Consider the following 18,441-nt stretch of genomic DNA (forward strand, 5'->3'; position numbering starts at 1 on the left):
AAATAATAATTTGACGTGTTACATTTTTCTAATTTAAAATAATGGGAGTTGGCAGCACAAAAATATAAAGAAATTAAGGAAATTAATATTTTATATTAATAATTGAGTATTTAATATTTCAATTTGAATTATAAAATAAGAGTTCAGTTTTAAAATAATAATAATAAAAGTTAAAAAAATGAGGTTAATTGCAATTAAAAAATATTAATAGTTTGTGACGTGATATTAAAATGCTATTAAATAATGTGAATGTAATTAAAAATGTTAAATAAAAAATATTAAATATTAAATTAAAATATGTTATAATTTATATATTGAATAAAGGGAGCATGTCGCTTGACTCTCTAATAGGATATTGAAAATGAATTAAATATAATTAAATAAATCAACAACCATCTGACTTCGATTTTTAATAAATAAATAAATACATATAGTTTAATAAATAAATATTGATTTTAATTTTTAAAATAAAACACAAACTAATTTAATTGAGTGGAATTACTAAAATGACCTTACAAAAACTAATATAAAGTATTATTTTAAAGATCGATAACTTGGTTCTGAATCCTCCTACTTGTAAGTATTCATGCCTATCGCTAGCCGATATTGTCTATTTTGCCTTGTTACATGTCCTCGCCAGTCCTACAATTTTAAAACGTGTCTGCTCGAGAGAGGTTTTCACACCCTTATAAAGAATACTTTGTTTTCCTCTCAAACCAAGGTGGAATCTCACTCCCTTCGGGGTCAGCGTCCTCGATGGGATGCTGATACACCGCCCGACGTCTGGTTTTGATACAATTTGTAACAGTCCCAACCCGTCACTAGCAAATATTGTTCACTTTGACTCATTACGTATCACTGTTAGCCTCACAAATTTCCGATCGAACCCAAAATAACGATAATAATCTCAAACCGTGGTTTGATTTCATTAAATTTGATAGGACAATTTACACAATGGGCTAGTGAGCTAGGGAATTTTGATTGTGATGGCTAAATATTTAAGGCCAATCTTTGAAAAATAGGGCACCTATCCTACTCTAAGATATGATATTTATGTACGTTTATAAAATTTATATTAATATAGTTCGTTCGGTTCGATTAGATTATTTTAATTTAGGTCTATTTCAGATCAGTTTCTTCTTTTACGATCGATCAAAGCGAATCTAATCGTATAATCAATACGAGAAACAACGAGCGCTGCACTGACAAAAAGAGAAAGAAAAGAAAAGAGAGACGAAAGAACTCGAGGATGCATTTCTGATCTTGTGACTCACATGACATCGAAAAAGTTTTTACCAAAAAAGAACAAGAAATATATGATTAAAGCAGCTCACCTTCAATCACGAGATAAGTTCATCTCATGATCGAGATAAAAGACAACACTTTTAAAGCTAAATTTCTCCTTAATGTATGTGTCGATTTCGAATTCGAACAGATGGCTAGTGTATAAATGGAGCTGATGGGAAGACTGTTTTCGTAAACCCTAAATTTTCTCGGCTATTATCGTGAAAAAGACGAGAATAGGGGTAGTATGAATAAAAGTGAAAGGAAAGAGTAAAGGTAGACGAAGAACGTGACAATAGGTCTCTATATAATAAATATATAATAAATAAGGTAGGGAAGGGAAGTTCACAACTACAAAACAACAAAAAGCTATAAAAATCAAAGTGAAAGGACACATTCCAACATTTAGGTATAAAGATATATATATATATATATATTTATTTAAATAAATAAAAAATAACTAATGAAATTAGCCGCTCAAGCCCAGCACTAATAGATATTGTCCGTTTTAGTCAATTACATATAGTTGTCAGCCTCGCGGTTTTAAAACATGTCTGTTAGGAAGAGGTTTTTGTATCGTTATAAAATAATGTTGATTTTAAAACATGTCGGTTAGGTAAAGGTTTCTACATCGTTATAAAACAAATGTTGGTTTTAAAACATGTCGGTTAGGAAGAGGTTTCTGCATCATTATAAAAAAAATGTTGGTTTTAAAACATGTCTGTTAGTGAGAGGTTTCTTCATCGTTATACAAAAAAACGTTGGTTTTAAAACATGTCGGTTAGGAAAAGGTTTCTACATTCTTATAAAACAAATGTTAGGTTTAAAACATTACGGAGAGCTTTCTGCATGATTATAAAAAAATGTTGTTTTAAAACATGTCTGTTAGTAAGAGGTTTATATAAAACAAATGTTGTTTTAAANGAATTAAAATTTTTATTTATAAAAAAGAAGTATATATTTAAAAAAAAATTAAAATTATAGGTCGATCGCAATGTATAAGTAAAATAAATACCTAAAAAAAGCACAAATATTTAAATTAAAAAATTAAAAAAAAATGAGATTGGGAGAATAATTNAAAAAAAAAAATAACAACAAATTTATTAGTACAAACAAATTTACTAAATTAAAAAATTAAAAAAAAATGAGATTGGGAGAATAATTACTAAAATGTCATTTCAAACAATTTATCATTATTATTAATTTTGGAAATTATGGAAAAAAAAGTACAAACAAACAAAGAAGAAAAAAGAAAATAAATAAATAAATTAATGAAACACTAAAATTGAATATAAATAAAAGAAAACACCAAAATTGATATAAAATGTAATATCATAAACAGCAAAATTAGTTCATCAATATCATGTGACTATTTTCTTTTGGTTTTTTTAATAAATATATTTAATTTTGTGAACATGTCGTGTCGTGTCTATTTTAATTACAATAAATTTAAATTAGCGATAAAAATAAGATTAAATAAATAATTAAGTTTTATTTATTTATTTTTCTATAAATTTAAATTAATAAATAAATATTTATTTATTAATTAATGTTTTAATTCTGCACAGAATTGAACACATTAATTGTTTGATGAGTTGTATAATGTATAGTTAATGATTAACGTTAAAGTGGTAAAATTAAATCATTTTTTTGTTTTTTAGTTACATTTAGATTTTTTTTTTTAATTATGTTTAGATATATTTCATTGTTAATTTATTTATTTTGTTTTAATTTTTTAAACCGTTTTAAACGTTAAAATGGTATTTTTGAAATAAAGTATTGACGGTTTCTATCTAAAATTAACGGTAAAGGTTAAAAAATAACTATTTTTGATGCAATGATTCGGAGGGGTAAAAGTAAAAGAGAATAACTTTATCCATTAACATTACGGGTCGGACTATCTTTTTTGGTTTCGAATTAATACCTTTTGAATCATATTCTATTCTATTTCTTTATTATTATTTAATAAATAAACTTTCATATGATTTAATGCAATTTATGTCCGAAAAGCTTGGTTTATACTTTATATTATATAGATGTGTCACATCTATCGTTATCGAAATTTTTAACCTTTGAAAAAAAAGAATATGTATTTATTGCATTATTTTTTTAAAAAAAATATTAGAGTAGAATATTATACCATTTGTAACAGCTCAAACCCACTACTAACAGATACGGTACTATCTGGACTTTATATTTTGGGCTTCCGCTCACGATTTTACCTGTTAGGGAGAGGTTTCCACACCCTTGTCAGTAATATTTTGTTCCCCTCGGTAATCGAGGTGGGATCTCACACATTAAAAAACTAAAATTTATCTAAACGGATTAAACTAAATCTCAGAATTTCAAGTTCTGTACCTCGACATATCATTGATAAAAGCTATTATTTTAAATTCGAGACGTTCGGTTCCTTTATTTTAAAATTAAACAAATAAAAACTCAATTATTGATTCAATCATTATTATTATTATATATTCACTTTTCCCTTTGGTTACTCATTAGGAATCCCCTTTGGATTTAAAGATACAAATCAATACGAAAAAACGCTTAATTGTTAAAATCTTTTAAACAAATTTAAAATTTTAAGTTGGTCGGGTTGGTGACCCGAGCACTTCAAATATAGTTCACAACTCAACTCAATCCAACTATTTATTTTCGGGTTCTTTAAACATTAAATTTTTTTTATACTAAAATCTCATAAAATTCAAATATCAAACATTTACAAGTCACAATGCATCACTAACATCAGCTACAAACGTTAAATATTCTTAATCTTTTTAAAAAGTAGAGTTGGGTTGAATTACAACTTTAGTTTCGGGTCGGTCAGGTTAATCCGACTAAAAGAATTGTCAACCCACAAATCGAACCAAATTTTCGACTTTTCGAAAAAATTTAACCTAACCCAACTCAAGCTATCAAGTTATGACGTTATCGAATCCAACCAATAAAAATTATTACAAATTTTAATGACATTATATATTTTTTAAAATAGATAAATTATAAATAATATACACATATTTAAATTATTTTGAATTTAAACGTCTATAAAAATTATATAATCAATACATATTATTTATTATTTACGCGACGAAGAAATTTATATTTTTTAATAGTTTTATTTTATTATTTTTATTATAAGTAAAAGCAAAATCGAACAGAAACGCTAGATTTATAGATTCTAGAAAACACGAAAAAATTTCAAGTCGTTTTCGAGAAGAACTATTTGAAAACTTTATTATTATTCGTGACGTTTTTAATAATAATAATAATAATAATAATAATAATAATTAAAAATTGGTGGCTAAGAGTATTGACACTTAGGAGCCAAGCTGACCCCTCGTGTCTGAAAAAATTTAAATGGAACTCTTCAGACACAAAAAGCCATGATTCTCATTGCCCCTTTGAATTGAAATTTATTTTTAATAAATAAATAAATAATAATTAAATGAATTTAATAATTAAATAAATAAATAAATAAAGTCAAGGGGTTGTTCATGGGAGGTCCATGTTAAAAAGCCAACACAACAAAAATACCCATAAAAATAAATAAATAAATAAATTAATTAATTAATTAATTAAAAAGAAAAAGAAAAGGTAATGCTTATTTGGATGGTGATGGCATGGGCATGCCCATGACATAAACTCACATCCACTAAAAATATAATTAAATTAAATTAAATAATAATTTCCCATTTTATTTTACAATATTTGTAACGACCCAAATCCACCGTACGTGGATATTGTCCTCTTTGGGCTTTCCCTTTCGGGCCTCCTCTTAAGGCTTTAAAACGAAGGTTTTCACACCTTTATAAGGCTATTTTGTTCTCCACGCCCTTATAATGGTGTTTTGTTCTCCTCCCCAAGACATCACAATCCACCCCTTTTGGGGCACAGCATCCTTACTAGCATACTGTCTCGTGTCTACCCACTTTGGAGAAGAGTCTCCTCGCTAGCACATAGTCCAGTGTCTGGCTCTGATACCATTTGTAACGCCCCTGATCCACCGCTAGTAGATATTGTCCTCTCTGGACTTTCCCTCCTCGCTGGCTCATAGTCCGGTGTCGGGTTCTAATACCATTTGTAACGCCCCATATCCACTACTAGCAGATATTATCCTCTCTGGGCTTTTCCTTTCGAACTTCCCCTTAAGACTTTAAAACACGTCCACTAGATGAAGGTTTCCACACCGTTATAAAGGGTGTTTTTGTTCTCCTCCCCAACCAACGTGCGACGTCGCAATATTATTCAAATGGAAATTCCTAATTTCAAAAAAAAAAAAAAAAAAAAAAAAAATTACTTTTTGCTCCTTCTTAGCCCTATTCCCACTAGGCTTCTCCCACTCTAAAAAGCCAACTTTAAAGATCACAAAGCATTTAAGTTATAAAATATTTTAAAATATTTTAAAATATCTCGAAAATCTAAAGGTGCTTCGTCGAACGACTCACCGATTTTAATTAAATTTAATTTGACGTTTTTTTTGTTCGGTATTATTATTATTATTATTATTTGAGAATGTTTTAGCATATTCTTAATGGTAACTATTTTTTTAATACCCATCTTATCTTATTATCATTTATAGGTTCAAAATGTCACATTCGGCCATTGAATTGAGATCTCTAGAAGTTTGTACATCTCTTGTTGTGATAAAAAGGGCATAACTTTATGATAGTTACGTGTTTCTTTTTGTGGAAATATTTTAAAGTGCTCAATTATTTTCTTTTAACTACTAATCATTAATAAAAATATGCGTATATGAAGATCGGAGAAACTCTCAATTCAGAGTAGGAACACATCGTCATGTTGTCCATCCTTTTCGAGAGTAAATGGATAACGCTCGAACACATACATAATTACAACTTAAAAAAAAAAAAAAAAAAAAAAAAACATTACTTTTTGCTCCTTCTTAGCCCTATTCCCACTAGGCTTCTCCCACTCTAAAAAGCCAACTTTAAAGATCACAAAGCATTTAAGTTATAAAATATTTTAAAATATTTTAAAATATCTCGAAAATCTAAAGGTGCTTCGTCGAACGACTCACCGATTTTAATTAAATTTAATTTGACGTTTTTTTTGTTCGGTATTATTATTATTATTATTATTTGAGAATGTTTTAGCATATTCTTAATGGTAACTATTTTTTTAATACCCATCTTATCTTATTATCATTTATAGGTTCAAAATGTCACATTCGGCCATTGAATTGAGATCTCTAGAAGTTTGTACATCTCTTGTTGTGATAAAAAGGGCATAACTTTATGATAGTTACGTGTTTCTTTTTGTGGAAATATTTTAAAGTGCTCAATTATTTTCTTTTAACTACTAATCATTAATAAAAATATGCGTATATGAAGATCGGAGAAACTCTCAATTCAGAGTAGGAACACATCGTCATGTTGTCCATCCTTTTCGAGAGTAAATGGATAACGCTCGAACACATACATAATTACAACTTAAAAAAAAAAAAAAAAAACAAAAAAACAAGAAAAACGTGGGACCCAAAAAACAATAACATTCATTTTTTAAAAAAAAAAAAAATCATATATTAAACAGTTCAGTTCATGATCAATGCCTACCTAAAATTTTATATCTTCCGTGTTTCTTGCAACTAAATGTAGTAGAGTCAAACAGTTGTCTAATGAAATTAGTCAAGATATCGCATATACTGGGGCAATCTTCATGATATATATATACACACACATACGATCAGGCAACGTACGCTCGAGCCTCTGGCTTCGATTTAAGAAAATTTTAGAAAACGAGGCAGAGAGATTTTCGAAGGAGAGTTTGAAAGCAAGATTTAGTGAGAGATTAAAAATGGTGTTATATAGCATGCAAGCAAAGGCAACAACAACAGCTTAGTAGTATATAACTATTCAGGTAGGGATAAGTTGACAACTAGTCATATCTCCTCCAGTACATTTTGAGGCATTTTAGCTAAGCAATCAACCTGAGACTTGTCCAATTGTTTTGCAGCGGGCATGTTTGCGTAATACTTTCTAAGGAGCCGAACTTGGTTGCGTAAGCTTGTAACTCGAGTGAGAATATATATATATATATATATATATATATATATATATATATATAACTACAAGTGGGAATTTTGTCATATTGAAGAAAAAATTGAAGCATGGACCAAAGCAAACACACTTGTTTGTATGTATTCCCTCAAGAACCTAACTAGGAATCTTGGGAAGAACAATATGCACCAAGAATGGATTTCTAAAAAAGTGCACATTGTTCTTCTCTCTCTAAATATGCTTTTACAAACTTTATGTGAGTGAGTGTTAGAGGGAAGAAAAAGCATCTATGAAAGAGATAAAATATTTAGAGCCATCCAAAGTGAGTGGAACCGATTATTATTCACTACTTTATGCTACGACCTATTCAAACAAGTCATGTGAACTGATCAACACCGTTGAACATGAAGGAAGAAAAGTTGGAAAGGTTTTAGTTCGAGTTGCTTGAATGGGAAGTTTATCCTCGATATTTGATTCTTCTTCTTTCTCTACTATATTCATGCTTTCGTTCTCTTCACGATGTTGACACGTTTTTTTTTTAACAAGGGAAAGATTCGCACTTACAAGGAAGAAACACCCAAACACTCGACGACTCAGCTACGATGTGTAGTCGATGTGCTTTCGTTGAAGTGTTAAAATAAACCCCTATAATTTTAGAATGTTCTTTAACATATGGGCTCAAGAAAGATCTTTTCTAATGATTTTGAAAGTTAATTTTATGAAAAAGTTAAATCATGTCATAAAGCACTTTTTTTTCTCTCTATACAACAAGTTGCAACTTTTCTGATCTCATCTCATTCAAAAGATGATTTTAGCTATGTACTTGAAAGCTCTGTTGTAATATCAAATAAATTCTCAAGCCTCTAAGTTAAGTTGATAATGGTTTTTCTAATTTCTATTTCATTTTAACCGAACAGAAAACTAAAAACAAAACTACGATAAACCAACCCTAAAGACCCGAAACTACGATAAACTAACCCTAAAGACCCAAAACTACGATAAACTAACCCTAAAGACCTGAAAGTACGATAAACTAACCCTAAAGACCCGAAACTACGATAAACTAACCTAAAGACCCGATCCTACGATAAACTAACCCTAAAGACCCGAACCTACGATAAACTAACCCTAAAGACCCGAACCTACGATAAACTAACCCTAAAGACCTAAAACTACAATAAACTAACCCTAAAGACCTGAAACTACGATAAACTAACCCTAAAGACCCGAAACTACGATAAACTAACCCTAAAGACCCGAAACTACAATAAACTAACCCTGAAACTACGATAAACTAACCCTAAAGACCCGAAACTTGCTCCTTTTGTTAAAGGTGAGTTCAAGCTCTTCAATCCCTTTGTCCCCCAACATGTTCTAGAAAGAGAGAATGAAAAGTAGAAGAGATAAAAAGAAGCAAATCCTTAGTGATCTACCTGTGCCCTGTGCCCTGTGCCCTGTGCCCATCTCATCTAATTAGATGGGCCTTAGATGCCATCTACCAACCAATGGAGCCAAAAGAAATGCACCTAACATTATGCAATAATATACACTTTTGACATTATTTCTAATGATTTCGTGTCGCATCATACTCTGTAAAATCATGTCAACAATAATAAATAATGAACAGAAAAACAATATATTCCCACTTCATTGAAGATTCAACTTCATTATTTTAATACTTTTATATTTCAGAGATCCCTGAAGTGGATGGCCATCATTATGTGCTAGGTGACAAGTATGGAGCAAAAAGGAACTAAGATATTAGAAAATGGAAACTAGGAAAAGACATCCCTTCTGTCTAAAACATCTTTTAAATAATCCAACAACCATTTATAAATGATAATCTAGAGTAACACTATAGATCTGATTACAGATAAGACAACACCAATGAAAACAGAGTTTATTTCTTCAGGCTGATGACATGAATCAGCATGCATTTTTGGGCTTGGGATTAGTCAATAGTGTACAATCCTAACCATGAGGGCGACAGCAACAAAGCAAAGCAACACCCAAAAAAAAAAAAAAAAGGAACGAAGTTGGAGACCAAGTTTAATGACTTGTATATTTGAACTTTCTTTTTCTAATTGGTCCATCTAGGAATAACANAAAATGTTAAAAAAAAAAAAAAAAAAAACCTTGTGAATAGAAAAAAAAAAGGAACGAAGNAGTTGGAGACCAAGTTTAATGACTTGTATATTTGAACTTTCTTTTTCTAATTGGTCCATCTAGGAATAACATGATAATATACATAGGCGGCTGATTAAGATCATGTATAATTTCACAGACAAATGAAGTTCGTAGAGAGCAACTATGTTTAATTACCTTCTGAAATAAGGTGTAACCTTCTATCTGGGGAGGTTGCAGCATATAATTGGCTGGTGAGATTCTTGCATCACGTTAAGTATGCCTTCGTGACATATAGAAGTGCTCATGAAGGTTTATGATAATGAGTCCTCGGATCCAACCATCAATGGCGGTATGTCTTTACTACCAGCTCAATTCGTCGACGACAGAGTGGACAGTTTGTTAAATGTGAACAACACGCTATACAGCAGCACATATGGCCGCACCTGAAATCAAGCCAGTAGACCAGTTTTTTTGGATTAATTACTGAGATGATAGAATGCTGAACTACAATTAATTTGATTCAATCAGGACAAGGTACATAAAAGACGTAAGAGTTCCTTCAAGCCTGATATACTGTACAAATAACTAGATAGTGATACGCCATTAGGAAAAGAAAATCAAATAGTTCTATAATAAGCATATGAATTATTCAAATAAAAACAATTCTAACATGTAAAATTACGTAAGAGGAAGATTCCATTGTCCATACAAGGATATAGCACTTATAAGATTGTAATTTAGAAAACAACATAACAAATAACAAAAGGAGGGGGGAAAAGAGCCAAGCGAGGAAACATAAGCCAAGAGAAAGATGCCCGATTAGAAAATTAAAAGGAAATTGTTCGAGTAAATTTTAAATATACTTGATAAAGTGTATTTAAAAAAAAGGTTCGCAATGTGGTAAGGGTAATCTAGAAGTTGACTATTTAGTCCCAATCATGAGAAAGTAACACCAAGAGGGCCTAGTCATGTTTTCTTACAACAGTAAACCCAATAAAGAAAGCGAGGTGTACTTCTAGTGCCATTAAGAGTAGACTTCCACTCCCACACTAAATCATCAAAAACAGGCGTATTCTGAGTCCGTTTCCAAGTCCAACTATTAGCAGCTACCAAAGGCAAGAAAACCAAACTTATCTAAGATCTCTTTAAAATTCTCTCTCTTCTAAGAATATTGTAGTAGTGTTTCTAGGACTGTTCACCATTCATGTTAGACTTGGTGAAAATAATACAGAATTTCACTGCTTCTCTCATCTCTAAATAGAGATGTTTCAGGCATGTGAGAAACATTTGCGTGTGTTTGTGTTGGGAGAATGAAGAAAAAGAGCTCTTACGGGACAAAAACGGCGTTGTAGTCTCTCTCAAGACATATTACACAAAGATCTGGCATTGAACGGTCTCTCTTCGTACCATCTGATCCATTGTTAGTCGTATCATTTTCCCCTGAAACAATGTATTTTAAGTTTCATCGATGTGCATATATAATTCAAAAGGCAACATATCAAAAAGTTGGAATTCTACCTTCATTTGCTTGGTTTGATCTCTTGGCAGCTGCAGCTAGGACCCTGTACGATCAGAATATTTCTCAGCTAGCTCATAGAGAAATAAATAAATAAAAACATGAGGCGGAAAAAGAGACACTAGTGGTTATCCACAAGGTTGACTAGTATTTCATACGCATCAATCTTTATAGTTGGTCGTCTACACAAGGTTGACTAGTATTTCATAAGCATCATTATAGTTGGTCGTCTCTTAAAGTGATACATATCATAAATGCTTTCTAGATATACTTATTCACAACGCTGAGCAGTCAACATCAAATATCAAATTTGAAAACGAAGAAATGAAAAGAACTTTAACAGGTAAACAAACTGAAGGCAGCGTACCTTTTCTGATATTTCCAGCGACGCCTTCTCCCCAAGAGATAAAGAATAGCATGCTTTGTGACGAGATACAAACCAAATATGCTCAAACCCAGGGAAGCATACTTGTACCACCTAGTAAGTATCCATGTCATAACAAGCCACAGAAATGAATGCCCGTTGCAAACATTACATTATGGGAAAATGAAGAGATTAAAAGAATCTATGTAGATAAGGGTACATAATCAACCTGGCCCACTTCCCAAGATTGCTTATGAGTTGATCGATTGTCTTTGGGGAGACATAAAATGGCCCTTTGTGTGGTCGTTGTATTCTAATAGTACCAATGTCATCTTTGGCAGCCTATTCATAATCTCAAGGATCAAACAGAAGAATTAATGATAAGTAATTCACAATATAACCTTTTAATTTTGTGTCTAGACATGCATAATTAATTATTTTGTTCCTTTACAACTACATTTTGGCCAATCAAAGATTTGAAGACTGAGCAATCGGAAGCATAAATGTGTTTTAAAATATAGAACGAGTGCTACATGTATCATGTAAGCCTACCTATATTAAGAGACTTAAAGATGATTGCTGCATGTAGAGTCAAAAACAGATTTTATGTACAATATAATAATAATTTAAGTCCTATAGATCCTATTATTTTAAGTGATCTAATCTTTACAATTTAGAGAGATATAAAAGACAATTAATGAATGTTGGGAGTATGGTAACACTAAAATTTGACCACAAGGAACATCCATTCTGCTAAGCTGTGGATAATGAAAAAATTAAATTGCTTTCCTTTGGACAATCGACAATAGTGATTTTGTCACTAAATACATTGTTTTAGAATGATACAGAAACTTTTTGTTACTATATTAAATTGCTTCCTACCTGGGTATGGCCTTATAGTGAAGGAACACCAAGCATTTATAGTCTAATAATATGATTTGTAATAACATTCAGTCATTTTCCACATAAACACTTTTCAATTTGAACTGAGAACATAAGTGAAGGTGGTAACTGGTATTAGACTAATAATATGATTTGTAATTGAACCAAGATAATACATTAAATTTCTCAGCTTCCCATAGTTCTGCTTTGTAAATAAGGACATGATCTCAAATGCTGTTTGCACAAATGAAAAATGATAATTCCATACCTCACCAACGACAGTCAAGGAAGTGCCAGTTGGTAGTACACGCTCTATTCGCTTAACTCCAAGCATCTTGAAAAGGAAAAAAAAATATAAAATTAGTTGAATAAGACCACTGCAAGCACGTTGTACTAAAAGTAACATTTACTGATCAAGACAGACCTTAAGACCTTGGAGATAATCTAAGGTTCCACGCATAAGAGATCTGCCAGACTCTTCAAATATCTCACTCACTACTGGTAATATAAAACTTGTGGCACTTCGAGCTCCCACCACAAATGCACGACCAGTCCCATCATCCTGATAAAAAATGAAAAAAATAAAACGACAACTTTATGGGATAACACCAATCATCAAATGTGAAGAATGAATACAACTCTACACATGGGTTGACCCAAACAATTATGCATTATAGAATTAGTATATTTCTCACCAGATACCAAGGAACTTCTTTGCTCATGGAGAGCATCAGTGCAGAATCCTGAATCCATGATCCTGCATCGTTGTGCTTCAGAAAGTGTTGTTCTGCCTGAGGGGGAAAAAAACAGAACTGACATAGGTTCAATGTCGTGTTGAATGTACTCTCACAAAGAAAATAACATCCATTACCGTTTCCTCCACAATTACTCCCCGCAGCCCACTAAACTCGCAATTTATTGGTGTATCAGAGCTTACTCTCCCAGAAATTGCAACAACCAGAGGTACTACACATTCAGCCTCAAGCAATTGAGCTGAAAATAGAGAAATGTTTCTAAAATAAATAACTTGAGGAAAAAAATTCAGGAACATAAACAAGAAGTGAAAACAATAATTGACTTGTTTGCCCGGAAAAAATCTTTTCCCAAAGATCTTGTTATGCTCGAGGATGGGATTCGTAAGCTCATGGAGAAACATGGATATTCTCTTTAACCATCTTAATTTATTTTTCATTTCTATTTGTAATTTTATTTTGAATATACGTAATTATTAATCTTGGTTTACCAAAATTAATATAACTATTTATTTAATTAAAATAAATAAATAGTATTTTATTTAATTCATTTTTACAAATAAGAGTTTATTAAATGAATAATTACTTATTTACTAAAATTATTAATTAATTAGTTAATTAGTTTTCAATAAATAAAACTAATTACTTATTGATTATTTACAGTCAATTATTTGTTTTTTTTTACTCAAATATAAGATGCATTGCTAGTTCTTCAATTTGATTATTGTATGAATTATTTACCATTAAAATTTTATATAACTTCATTAAAATCATTTATTTGAGAATAATTATTAAGATGGATGGCTAAATAAATTCAAAAACCTAAAATTGAAGGCATATTATTCCTAATATACTTATTAATGACTAAAAATTAAATTAAAATTAAAATAGTCAAATTATTTAATAACTTGATTTACATAAATAACAAATTATCTAAAATTAAGTAGTAAAATAAAATGGTTGGAAGTACAGGTGAGAATCAAACAAAAATATTATATATTCATATAAAATTTTAATACAATCCTCATGGAACACCAAAGGCAGTTATTAATTCTCATGTCTTATTCTCAGACATCCTATTCTTAGGCATCTTAAACAACACATCCAACCATGGTGAGCCAACCATGGCCTTCTCCAAAATAATACAATACTCCTATTTAAAAGCAAGCTAGAGCCTAAATACCAACAGAATTTTACCCAATGAGGAATAAGCTAAGCAAAGAATTTAATTTTGAGAATTGTTCTCGGTTCTAGAAAGCATTTCCCTGGTTTACGTAGCAAATGTGTTAAAACAAGCATAACAATTGCTTTTTAAAAGTTTCCCTCCCTTCCTTTCCATTAGCTTTTTTAAGGATGGCCTGTTTCCCTAAACAATTGAAGTACAAAGTATGTGCCTGTGAGTAATGATGCCTAGTGAACAAAACCTTGACATTGGCCTGTGGCCTGAAAGTTCATGATGATACAAAAGACAACCAAATTAGAGGCTTCACACTCCAAGGCCAACTCCAGGAGACAATAAGGGTCGTAAGTTACTAAGTTTTCGAGTTGAGGTTTGAACCCAAGACCATAGTAGGTATCACCAAACACCTAAAACCCTTCCCACCCAGACACCTCTTGGGGTTGCTCATGGTTAACACAACAGCAACACAATGGGGAATTTTAAAAACAGCAACATAAAAATTTCTTTAGCGCTTGTTAATACTGAAACAAAAAACACTATTCATTGATATAATGAAAAATATATCAAAATGGAAATTGAAATATCAAAAGCCCAATCTATTTCAAGAGAAAACAAAAACCTTAGACACTAGACTCTACAAAAAGGGCCTCTAATTCGTATTAGTCACACTTTGGATTTAACAAAAAAAGCAAACCACCCAAAAAATGGTGGTCGCTAACTCATGACTCACCTCCAATAACAATTTAAACCAAACAGAAAAGGAGATCAGGAAATGCAAAAGAACAAGACATTCCTTATCCTCAACAGCTTCTGTACCAAAACATGCCGGTAGGGTTACAAGAACAAAGAACAAGCCCCCTATGAACAATATGCAAGGAGTTTATCTTACTAATAACCACAAACCAAACAAGGAAGGTATCAGTTCATGCAACATCACCTCCATAGCCATGATCCAAAAGAAATGACTCTTAGTAAAGGTTATTGAAATCAAAATGAACAAAAATAGCACTAGGAGGCACTCGTCGGTTTAATTTAACAGTTGTCCAGAAAACAAAAAGAATATCATGGGTCATGAAGTTTCACAAATATCACTTTAGTCCTTCATTTTTATACATCCATGAGAGTTGAGCCCGTATGCATGCATCTGAACTAATCCCTCAGGACAACTATCTAACTCTACTACATTTGGTTATCAAGAAGACTTAGAATATTAAATCCAAATCTCATTATTTAATCCTGATGTTTTTACCTCAAAAAGGTCTCCATCATCGTTAAGAAATATGCGGAACACGAACACATGGTGATTAGTGTTCGTTCTTTTCAATCTCTAACTCGTCCCAAGTATAGATGCTGGGGGGCTGTTAATTAATATCAGACATAAAAATGGACTTTGGAAAAGGAAAATTTGAGAGAGTGCAGGGTGTCATAACCATGCCATGAAGAAAGTAAGTTGTGACCCTCGTGTGCAGACATGACGAGGTGGTGACACAGAAGTGGCGCCCAACTAACCATGCAAGGGCTAAGACAAGACAAGTGTCATGATGCGACCGAGGAGGACGGTGCATCATCCAATACACCATATAAAATGTGCATTGAAGCCAAGTTGAGGCATAAGCAAGACAAAGGCATGATGTTAACATGAGTGTCAAAGATAGGCTTGATAAGGGCCCCATGTCTTAACCTTGAAAGTCAAGGTTCCTAAAAAAGTTTGGACATGTAGCTCTAGAGTTAAGTCCGTCCATATGAAAGATGAAAGGATGCCGAATTTGGTGTCAATCGGATACTGGACGAACGCACCACAAGATCATATGACCGTTCGTCAAAATCATGTCTTGTCCTATCAAACTAAAAATACCTCAGAATGTACTACATGGGAGGTTTGGTGTCAACCCTCCACCACCCCTAGGCCTTGTGGCCTAACCGAGCAACCCTATGGTACATACATGTGTCACAGTGTGGACAAGTGTTTCGGGCAACCTCCTTCAAAATGAGTTTTTCAAAGGACAGTGTCGGACGACACGAGTGTGCTGGCATTGCACCCCCGCCCATGTGTCGAAGGTTGGAATATGCACCTGCTATCTGGCACGATGTTCGCAAATGACTTGCCATAGATACAAGAGGATCGTGGCCTTGATAGAACTCAGATGGATGGATGTTCAAGAGGCATTAATTACAATGACCAATGACATCATGATATGAAGGTCGTGTTGTAGATGATAAAATGAGATGCGACGACGCATATGAATGACTTTGTCCTAGAGTAGAGGCAAGGTCGAGCCGAATGACTTGACCTAGTGTAGAGGCAAGTCGATTAAGATCGCAGATGATTGAACATGCATGTGATATGTGTGGCCGTACAAGATGAGATTCTGCATGAGTTGTGTTCACTTGGCAAAGGAGAACCTCGTGTAAGGTCCAACAAAGCCACAAAGCCGGACGAAAAATGTGAATGAGGCTTGAGTTCCCATTATAGCTTGTCATGAGCATGTCAAGATCATGACGCCATACGGTTGAAAATGTATGATTGTGACACTGGGCACTCTACTTGTTGGGGTTTCCCAATCCTAAGACCCTCCAAAAATTTATTACACTAAACATTGTCCACAAAATATGAGCAAAAAGAAGAAACGAAGGAATTCTGAACAAGATGGCCTTCCGAGAAATTATTGGAGGATGCTGGAACTATGTGGCTAGCAGTATTATGCAGTAGTGTAAGAGAGTCGAGAGAGAAACAAAAGATTATGGTTTAACCCTACATCGAAAGGTTCGGAGGGGGGAGAGAAGCCGCCACAATCTGGCGGCCACTCTTTCCTAAAATGAGAGATTAGAATGGCAAATTGAAATAATAACCGCGAGGGCGGACCCTGAACCTAATTACAATATCCTGCACCATAAAATCGACCTCTCTCTGACAATAATTTTAGAAAACTGAAAGCAAACCAAATGATAATTATATCTTTCAAAAACAGCGAATCGCTTACCCAGTTCCTTCAACTGATCGACCCTCGTAACAGATTTCAGTAACTCCGCATCCCTATAACGCCATAACAACAACAAATTAGTCTATGCGAACATCGGTGCATATCTATAACTTGCAAATGAGTAATTCCTCACAATATGCAAACACGAAAAGTCCAAAATTAAAGAAACAAGAACTTACCGGCCACTACTCCTTCCAAGAAGATAGAGAGCAGCTGCACTCAAACAGCAACTAAGACCTCCCCACGGAAGCATCCTCAACAGGTAGTAGTAGATTCCAATTTCAGATCTCGAACCATGTACTACTCTTCATAATACGTATAAACGACAGAGCCGAAGCAACAGAGCCACAGAAATTGAACGAGGAAACATCAAAATTCGGCAACGGTTTTTTCTCGCGGGAAGAGGGACGGAACTGCAGAGGAATTTGGGGTCTTCGGAGGTGGAATTCTCGATTGGATTGCAGAATGATTGAAATCTGGTAAGGAAAATTGGATGAAGTATGGGTGAAGGAAGTGATTAAGGGTTGGGAACTGAGTTCAATTCAATCGACCGTGTTGCTCTCAGGTGCGGCCACTGGCGAGAGAAACATCCTATGGCGCTCTATCCGACGGACTCAATTTATATCTGCGAAACAAGTGGATGATGATCGATGCGAGCGCGAGCGGTGTATTTTATTTTATTTTTTTATTTATTTTTTAACGTTTCGATTAGAATGTAATTGAATTGGGTTGAGGTCGATGATAATCCAATCCAACTCAAAACTTTTCACAACCCAATCTAACTCTCAATTTCTCGGTTGGATTGTAATTTTTTTTAAGTTTTATTTATTTCCAATTTAAAATTATTCGATACAATTTTAGATAAAATATATTAAAAGTTTATCAAATATAATTATTCAAAAAAACAAAAGCGAAAATGGTAACATATTAACGTAATTTAACTTTGTCATAAAATTAAAAACAACTATTTATTCAGAATTGGTTAGAATGTAAAGATAAATCAAGAAATTAATTAAAAATAAAAATGATCAGTTTGAAATGTTTTATATAACAATAATATATATATATATATCAAACTCGACTTGAGTCTCCTTAAACTGGCCAAAGTACTTGGCAAATCTGTTAATACGGAGTATACTTAATATATTTTATATATTTTTTATTTTGCTAAAGTTAATTCAAAGGTTTTGTCCCATGAACCCGAAACCAAATCGATTAAATCGAAGTCTGCAAAAATGAACCAAATTCTACTCGAAATGCTAATTTAACCCAACCCTTATAGTTCGGGTTGGATTGGTCGAGGTTGTCCGATTGAATGTACACCACAGTTTCAATATT

At 32.6% G+C, this 18,441-nt stretch overlaps 1 protein-coding gene across 2 annotated transcripts; it reads right to left on the reverse strand.

Moving 5' to 3' along the window:
- Positions 1-9,469: 9,469 nt before the first annotated feature.
- On the reverse strand, positions 9,470-17,710 carry LOC111779071 (E3 ubiquitin-protein ligase SP1). 2 transcript variants are annotated; one of them, XM_023659128.1, is made up of 11 exons: positions 17,283-17,710; positions 17,104-17,156; positions 13,062-13,183; positions 12,886-13,002; positions 12,615-12,752; positions 12,459-12,524; positions 11,538-11,650; positions 11,312-11,422; positions 10,947-10,990; positions 10,760-10,868; positions 9,470-9,871 (listed from the first exon to the last, which is right to left on the reverse strand). In XM_023659128.1, the coding sequence occupies exons 1-11, from the start codon at positions 17,354-17,356 to the stop codon at positions 9,769-9,771; spliced, it is 1,050 nt and encodes a 349-aa protein (XP_023514896.1). In that variant the 5' UTR covers positions 17,357-17,710; the 3' UTR covers positions 9,470-9,768. The 2 variants fall into 2 exon arrangements, with proteins under 2 accessions (XP_023514896.1, XP_023514897.1); XM_023659129.1 differs by having other exon boundaries at positions 12,886-12,981; positions 17,283-17,708.
- Positions 17,711-18,441: the final 731 nt, after the last annotated feature.

Source organism: Cucurbita pepo, chromosome LG17 (assembly GCF_002806865.2).
Source record: "Cucurbita pepo subsp. pepo cultivar mu-cu-16 chromosome LG17, ASM280686v2, whole genome shotgun sequence".
Lineage (NCBI taxonomy): Eukaryota > Viridiplantae > Streptophyta > Magnoliopsida > Cucurbitales > Cucurbitaceae > Cucurbita > Cucurbita pepo.